Source organism: Pongo pygmaeus, chromosome 15 (genome assembly GCF_028885625.2).
Source record: "Pongo pygmaeus isolate AG05252 chromosome 15, NHGRI_mPonPyg2-v2.0_pri, whole genome shotgun sequence".
Taxonomy (NCBI): Eukaryota; Metazoa; Chordata; class Mammalia; order Primates; family Hominidae; genus Pongo; species Pongo pygmaeus.
In genome coordinates this window covers 106,313,710-106,323,077 of record NC_072388.2, presented here as the reverse complement: position 1 = coordinate 106,323,077, position 9,368 = coordinate 106,313,710, and the positions used below count along the sequence as shown (strand labels likewise).

Genomic DNA, 9,368 nt, shown 5'->3' with positions numbered 1-9,368 from the left:
TAAATTAGGAAATACTATAATAAATAACTCTATGTGATAAGTGTGAAAACCTAGAGGAATTGGATACATTCCTGGCCATATACTACCTAACAAGATTGAAAAAGGAAAAAATAGAAAGCCTTAACAGACCAATAAAAAGTAATGAGATGGACTCACTTAAAAAATCTATATCCTACTGAACATAAATAAAAAAACCCAAAGTACTAGCACAGCAAATCAAACAGCGTTTAAATAATAATATTAATACTAATACAGCATGACAAAGTAGAACTCAACCCAGGGATTCAATTATGCTTCAATATACACAAGTGAATAAACATGATATATCACGTATATACGATGAGGATGAAAAACATAATTTTACTTTAATAGATGCAGAATAAGTACTTTATAAAACTCAAAACTTCTTCATGAAAAAAACTCTCAATTATGTATAGAAAGAACAACACAATAAGACCACATGACAAGTTCATAGCTAACATCATACTTAACAGAAAAAAAGTTTAATGCTTTTCTTCTGAAAACTGGAAAAGACAAAGAAGCCAACTCTCAGCACTTATTCAACACAGTACTGAAGGTACTAGCCAGAGCAGTTCGACAAGAGAAAGAAATAAAGGGGATTACAATTAGAAAAAAGGTAGCCAAATTACCTCTAATTTCAGATGACATAATCATGTATATACTAAAGACTCTTGTAAACGCTCTTAGAGCTGATGAATTTAGTAAAGTTTCAAGGTACAATATCAACATAGAAATCTCAGTGGGGTTTCTATACACAAACAATAAACTAGGTAAAAAAATCAAGAAATCCCATTTTCAATAACTACAAAAACTATTAAACACCTAGGAATACATTTCACCAAGGAGGTGAAAATCCGTAAATGAACAAACTATAAAACACTGATATAATTAATTGAATGAGACAAACACAAAATAAGGACAATCTATATTCATGAACTGGAATAATTTATATTGTTAGAATGACCATAATGCACATGACAATCTACACATTCAATGTCATCTCTATAAAAATGCCAATGACATTATTCACAGAAATATTAAAAAGCATTATTAAAATTTGTATACAATTGAAAATACCCCAAATGGCCAATGCAGTCTTGTGGATAAAAAACAGAGGTGGAGGTATCAACAACCAGATTTCAAAAAAATTATAAAACTGTAATAACAAAAACAGCATAGTGCTGGCATAAAAATCCATGGAAAAAAGTAGAGAAACCAAGACATTAATCCATGTATCCATGTATTTATAGATAACTTATTAGCAACAGAGGCACCAAAAATATTTATTGTGAAAAGAAAAATCTCCTCAATAAATTGTGTTGGGAAAAACTGAATATCCATATGCAGATGAATGAACTTACATTCCCACATTTAACCGTATATAAAAATGACATAAAAATAAGTTAAATACTCAAATGGAAGACCCAAAACTATAAAACTGCTCTTAAAAACTTAGAAATAATGCTTCATGAAATCTGTCTGGAAAACAATTTTATAAATAAGACCTCAAAAGTACAGTCAACTAAATAAAACACAAACGAATTAAATTTTATCAAACTAAACAGTGTTTACACAGTAAAATAATCCAAATATTGACTAGATAACATAAAAGTGGTAAAATGTATTTTAAACTATTAATTAAACAGGCTATTAATATCCAGAATATACCAGAAAAATAAATGTTTCAACCACAAAAATATAAATAATCTTATTTTATAACAGACAATTAATCCAAATAAGCAGACATTTCTCAAAGAAACTTATACAAGATGCCAGAAAAAATTTCAGAAAAAATGCTCACCATCACTAATAATCAGGAAAGCACAAATTTAAACTACAATGAAATATTATCTCACACCAGAGAGAATAGCTATACTCAAATAGATAAAAATAGTGCTAATGTGGATGAAGATAAAATGGGACATGTGTACACTGTTGATGAGAATGTACACTCATACAGCCACTATGGAGAGATGTATAGAAGTTAGTAAAACCACAAATGCAACAATCTTATGATACAGAAATTTTACCACTGAACATTTGTCCCAAGGACAGGAAATTAATATATTGAAGAGGAAAATCAATATTTCGATGAGATTTCTTCACTTCCATGTTTATTGCAGCACTGTTCACAGTAGCCAAGTAATTGAATCAACCGAAGTGTTCAGTGTAAGATGAGTAGAGAAAGACGATGTGGAATATGCACATAATGGAATTCTACACAGCCAAAAAAGATTAAATTGTGTCACTCATAGAAACTTGCATGTAACATGTGAGACCCTATGTTAAGTGAAAGAGCCAGGAACAGAAAGCTAAACACCACACGTTTTCACTCCCATAAAATAGTCAAGGAATATCCATAAAACATAACTAATTTAAATTGGAGATGAACTATAGAAACAATAATTGTCACCTGAATATTTTATTGTCCTTCAAATAATATATAATTCAATGATAGTAAGAAGAGTCCTGATAAATAAATCATGTTGAGATAAAGAGCTACTGAATTGTGCATTCCACAGTAAATGGAAACAATGCCATAAGATCCAGTGTTGTGTAGGATCTGTTTACCTTTTTACCTCAAATACTACAAGTCACTCCCTTCTTCTAATCACCCCGCAAAACTGATATTTTGTTGCTTTATGTTATGTCAGTAAAAATGATTCCACATTGGAAGCTCCATGTGTTGCTCAGAAATCACCCTGTTGATGGAATGAGCACAACTATAGTTACAACCTTTCTGTAGATATTTTCTGCACATGATCCTCACTTTTTATTTGTTGTTTTTGTTCACAGTTTCTTTATGAACTCAGAGTTATATAGCATATTTTCAGCATATTTTCCGTTTTTATGGTCAGTGCTCCTGTGGGCTCAAGAGTCAGGTGTTGTGTCACTGTCAGTTGACTTCACTGCCACCTTTACCTACACAAAACACTGCAAGATGAACCATGATGTGTAAGAACCCATCCACAAAGTGCTTGAAATAAAGACGGGGTGACTTGTGTATAGATTTAGTGAGACTAGGGAACAGTTCACGGTGTTATGTTAGAGAGGAGCAGAAATGTGAATCTGTCTCGGAGTTATTGAGGGTGTAAGAGCTGCAGTTTTGGAGGGTGGTGAAAGGCACTTTTGAGTGGGAAGCCCTAGAGCATGTGTGAAAGCTGAAGGAATGATTACCATGCACATGGACTCTGATGAGGCATCTGGCAGGGTCCATTCCCTCCAGATGTTCCTGGATGGGCAGTTGTAGGATGGCTCATGTATATGAAAATGTGGGCAGGGCTGAAATAGGAACAAGGCCATCATCCCACGGGAATGCGAGAAAGCAAAACAGAGATGGACACCCATGAAGAGAGCTCATTAGACCTGGTGAAGGAAAGATAGGAATCTCTTCCAAAGGCTCCACTGTTCTTGGCCAAATATGAATTGTGGTGATAGACTGAAAATGAGGAGGGGAAGGGAGACATGACTCAAGAGAGGAAAAACCCTAAGACAGCATAAAGCAAATCTACACAGAACAATCACATGGTAGATGTCAGAGTGGGGCTGAAACAGGAGCTTCAATCTACTGGGTACCTAGCTGAGATCCTTTGACATTTCTTGTGAGGTAATTCTAGTGATGATGAATTTCTTCAGTTTTCCTTTGTCTGGGAAGTATTTCTCTATCCTTCATTTCATAAGAGATGTTTTATCAATTTTAGGTTATTTGTTGGCTGCTTTTTCCCCCCAGAAATTTAAATCCAGTTATTTGCTGCATAACAAAGTTTCTGCCAGTAACAGATGGCATAAACAATGGTGGTTCCACAATACTATACTTCCTTATTTATCTATATCTTTTTATGTTTAGATACACAAATAATTACTACTATGTTTCCATGGCCAACAGTATTCACTACGGTTGTTTCTGAGTCACTGGGGTGTTGCTTTTTCTGGCCAGAACCCTCTGTGGCCAGTGGCACTTTTGCCTGAATTCTTGTCCTACATGTGGAAAGAATGAAGTATGCAGCAATGTAGAGGGTAAGCAAGACAAACCTTAGCTTCATTAAGCATTAGAGCATCTCAGAGGAGACCCCCAGTGAGTAGCTCCTCCCTGTAGGCAGGTTGACAGGTTGAGTGTTCAGCTCTAAGCAGAGAGGGTAGCTCCTCTCTGCGGCTGGTCGTCCTGTTGTCTTCCCAGTTCTCAGGAGAGAGGGTAGCTCCTCCCTGCAGCTGGTCGTCCTGTCGTCTCTCCATCCTCTGTCCTGCTCTGGCTGAGCCCGGGGGTTTTTACGGACCTCCGAGGGGAGGAAGTGCACGCCCATTGGTCCATGGGTGGTTATGGGTGGGCTGTAGAAAGCACCACAAGTCCCGACTCTGGTTTGAGGATCTGGGAGCCCGGGCCCAGCCTTCAGGCCCTTCCTGGGGGCCCACCCCTGTGCCCGGGAATCTTCCTGCCTCCTGTTGCAGTTCATGGTCCCTGGGGCTCCGCCCTGAGTTTGCTCCAAGATCAGAACAGGCGCCAACAGCAGGAAGAAGCCAGGAAGTGGGAGCAGGCACTTCGGAGCATGCAAGAGCACAGGGCTTTTCCTGGGGACCCCAAGAGTGCAGGGACGCCTGAGGTTGCAGCCCCCGGTTTGCGGGACAGGGCTTCTGCCGGCTTCATGGAGCGGGAGGCCCGTGTCTTCAGCCGCGGTTTGGGTGGCTGCAGCCACACCCGGGGAGGCAGGGCCCCTTCCTGTTCCTTGACCTCCAAGAGCACAAAGTCCGAGCCCACTGCCCTGGTCTGAGCAGCTGCAGCCGCACCTGAGAGATCAGAGCTGCTGCCCGCTCCTGGCTCCCACTGGCTCCGTGGAGCATCAGCCGCCTCCGCCCCTCCTTGCAGCCTAGGCAGGGGCTCCTGATCCTCTCTGGGCCCTGGCCGGCGTCCAAGGCAGGGGTGACATCTCCACAAGCTCCCCCCATTGCCCCGGTGCTCAGGGAGGCCCGGGCAGAGCTGATCACGACCCCCGCTGGTAGTCGGGGGTGGCGGCCCCCGTGGTCACCCTGACATGTGGCCGAACCCCGGGGACGCAGCCCAAGCAGCCTGCACAGAACCTCCCAAGGCCCAGGAACCCCGCACCCTTGGCGGGCTGGGCACAGCGGCTGCTCCGCTGCCTGGGTTTTCAAGGCGGTGCCACTTCCACTTCCCTCCCTGGAACTCCGAAGTTTGACATGGGGGCTCCTTTCTGCCTTGCTCTGCAGCTCCCCTTCCCCTGGAGTAGAGCCCCCATTTTCCCGGGTGTTCCCTCCCACAGCTCCAGTGTTCTCCATCGGTGTCATCACCTTCCAGATCTGCTGCCCTGCTCTGCAGACTAAGGCTCTGATTCCATAAGAGAGGGGAGCTGCTTCCCAGTAGAACCTTGCTGGGGAGCTCTGTTCCCATCTCAATTCCTGAGGGGTTAAACCAGTGCATTTAGGATACTGGTTTTTGTGGCTTGGCCTGTTGAGTAATTTCTTAGCTCCGTAGTGGAGATAAGAGAGTTGGCTCTGGAAGCATTTCAGAAGTGTGGGCTCTGATACACCCCAGACAGACACTTTGGGAAGGGAAGATTTTTGTGACTGTTCTCACTAAAAGGGAAATGGATTCAAAAGACTAGAAAAACTCTTCGGTATGTGGTCTCTGAGAATTTCACACTAAAAACATGCTTACCCCACTCGACTCAAAGCAATTCAATGTATATTAGTGTATTTTATCTTGTACTAGCCTATATTGCATTTGGTGAACTCTGCCTCAGTTCAGCTCATACTCTAGCTTTGATTCTCCCTACAAAAACTTGTCTCTCTCTAGATTTCAGGTTTGTTGATTGCCTTAAAATTTCAATGATCTGAAGTATTAAAGAAAATTTGCAGAAGTCCATTTTCTCTGTTTAACAGTTATTGTTATTGTTGATTTTATTGTGGTAAAAATTAAAAAAAAATCTCACCTATGTATATTTCCAATCTGAATAGAAGATTTTTCAAGTAAGACCAAAAATAATGAAAGAATCCAAATATCGATCAGCTGCCTAATAGAAAAACAAATCATGGTAATATTGTTCACTGGAATATTACCCATCATTCATAATAAAGGAATGTCTGATACACAAAATAAGAAGATAAAATTATCAAGTATTTAAATTGAGTAAAATAAGCCAAACAAATGAGTATATAATACATGATTCTATTTTTATAAATTCTGGATAATAAAAACTAATCTAAAGTAATATAAAGAAGATTAGTAGATGCCTGGGAATATGTTGGAAGAAGGGAAGGAGAAAGGATAAGGAAATATAGGAGGACAGAAAAAAAGTTGAGGAAAATTCACTTGTACACCTTCTTGATAATGGTAATAGTTATGTCCTGATTACCAATTTTACACTTTAAACATGTAATGTTTATGTCAGTCAAACCTTATAAAATTTATTACAAGGAAACAAGTTGAAAATTAGACAATGTAGGAGTGACAGATAGATAGATACCAGTATATTTAATGTCAGAGATACCTGAAAGTTATCTACCTGAACCCTAGTTCTCTCCAAAGTTTAAGGTAAACAGGAGAGTGCAGCAAAATCACACATATTCTGATTAGGCAGTGGCTTCTGCAAACCACACTAGGCATGTCCAGCTCTGTCCTGGAGTTGGCTAAGGGAGGAGTCAGGGCCAGTGGTGAGAAGTGCAGGCCCAGACACCAGCACTCACCCATCCCAGACATGAGCTCTTAGATACACACAGAGCCCATCCATGTGTGGATTTATTTTACATCTGTAAATAGAGAACATTGACTCCTACAGAACATAATTTACACACATAGGTAAAACTGAAATGTGTTCAGGGCAAAGTTTTTGTCACAGCACAATTACATAATAAACACATTTTCTCAAATCCCATTGTTGTCACCCATCTTCCTCAGGACACTCTCATCTGCTCTGGTCCCTGCCCTCTCTTCAGTTGTCTCACCCCAGAGCTTGGTATATAGTAGGAGACATGCAAATAGAGCCCTCCCTCTGCTGACGAAAACAAGCACAGCCCTGACCCTGCAGTTCTGGGAGAAGAGCCCCAGCCCTGGGATTCCCAGCTGTTTCTGCTTGCTGATCAGGACTGCACACAGATAGCTCACCATGGAGTTTGGGTTGAGCTGGGTTTTCCTTGCTGCTATTTTAAAAGGTGATTCATGGAAAACTAGAGATATTGAGTGTGAAAGGACATGAGTGAGAGAAACAGTGGATTTGTGTGGCAGTTTCTGACCAGGGTGTCTTTTTGTTTGCAGGTGTCCAGTGTGAGGTGCAGCTGTTGGAGTCAGGGGGAGGCTTGGTACAGCCTGAGGGGTCCCTGAGACTCTCCTGTGCAGCCTCTGGATTCACCTTCAGTAACTACTACATGAACTGGGTCTGCCAGGCTCTGGAGAAGGGGTTGGAGTGGTTCTCACCTATTAATAGAGATGGGAGTAGCATAAGCTATGCAGACTCCATGAAGGGCCAATTTACCATCTCCAGAGACAACGCCAAGAACACGCTATATCTGCGAATGAACAGTCTGAGAGCCGAGAACACGACTGTGTATTACTGTACTAGAGACGCAGTGAGGGGACCTCAGTGTGAACTCAGACACAAACCTTCCAGCACCCAAGACCACAAGGAGGTGTCCAGAGCCCTATGAACTGGGCTGTTCTCAGTGGCAGGGGCTGGTGGTGTTAAAGGTTGATTTTCTCTCAGCATCTGGGGCTGACTCATCATCAAGTTTCCTCAGAGAACCTTTCAGATTTACAATTCTGTGCTGACATTTAATGTCTCTGAATGTGAAACATTTCTCCCCGATGTTTCTTTGTTTTTGTGACAGGAGGACACATTCTCACCTCCACATAAGCCCTAGTGTCGCTTTGGGGACAGAAATGACCCTGCCCGGGTCACCAGAATCAGAGTCCCCAGGAAGCCCAGGGGAACCTGGGAAGTGTTTTTCAATCAGACTCAGGGCAGGCGTCTCAGTGGGAATCTCTGATTGGAACAGGATTTGGGATTCAGATTGGGACCAAGAGGGAGGCTCACCCAGGGCCAGGGTCCTTAGAATCCTGATAGTTTTCACAGTAGCTCCATCATGCTTTAAAACTGAACACCCAACTCAAACTGATCCATTTGGCCCTTTCTCTGTAATCCATTTTCCTTTTCTCTAGGCTTCATTCTTACACTTCCCCTTTTTCCTCTTTTCTGAAAATGGAGGGTGTGCTTCCTGTGGTCTAAACCACAGGCCTCAGACACATTACCTGCAAGTCAGGTGTGGCTCAGGCTGTGGCTCCTGTGGACCTGGCAGGCTGAGGGATCTTTCTCATTCCCTGGTGCCTGGATGCCCCTGCTGTCTTCTATGCGTGCATGCATTTGGGGAAAGAAAATGGACACTCATGGTCGTTTCCTCAAATGGGATACTGATGTAGAGCTGATCTTGTGCTTCTCACCCTGTCACAGAGCTCCCACCCTCACCTGTGACTTTCGGAGAGCTGATTTTGGAAATTGTTGTGCTGTGAGCTCTACGTGATGGCAATTGTGAAGTCTGGGTGAGCACAGGCAAAGTCAGTGGAGCCGGCCATCAGGAAAGACAGGCTGGATTTCCTGGGAAGCCCTACATCTGCTGTCCATCATAGAGTTCCATTGTCTTCTCTTCTGCTAGGATTAAATCAGACCAAACAAGTTCATCCAGGACAATCTTCCTGACCTAGAGAAAAGTGATGACAGGCTTTAATAACACCTGTATTATACATCAGAGCAACACCTAGATTAGTGTTTGATTGAATATCTGAGACTATGTTCCAGTCAAGATGACACACAACTGATTATTACCATGATTAAAATTTTATATTTTATACTGATTAATATTTTAAAACTAATATTAATCAATGCAATATTAATTTAATATTAAAAATTGGTATTTTGTTTGACAATAGAATCAGACTTATGTTATAAATAATTAGAATCAGACTCATGTCATAAATAATTTTGCTAAAATATATGTGTTCTTATTGGTTTTCTGAGCAGAAATCTCCAGTAGTTGATGAAGTGTGCATGCATTTGTTGAAGGAAGGTATCAACCCTTTTGAGGGAAAATGTGTGGAGCGTAAATGAGGCTGGGGAAGCTGATGGCATATGATGGAAGCCTGTCCCTGAGTGAAGGAGAGAGGGAGGGAGGATTGAGTGGAACTTTCCTACATTTCCGTGCTGTGCAAAGAAGGTCCAGATTATCATTGAGTCTCCTGCAAGTCAAAGTTGCCCCTCAGGAAACCCCCATGACTCCCTGCAGTGGCTCTGCCTCAGATGGGTGCAGAGCTCACTCTTCCTGAGAATGGAGCAAAGGACATGGGCCTT

General features: G+C 41.7%; 1 gene segment (V, D, J or C); it reads left to right on the top strand.

Annotated features, from left to right (window-relative positions):
* Positions 1–437: 437 nt before the first annotated feature.
* Positions 438–8,937, top strand: LOC129012617 (immunoglobulin heavy variable 3-74-like). The segment is given in 3 exon segments: positions 438–637; positions 6,929–7,182; positions 7,286–8,937. Coding segments are annotated over 2 exon segments (435 nt in total).
* Positions 8,938–9,368: the final 431 nt, after the last annotated feature.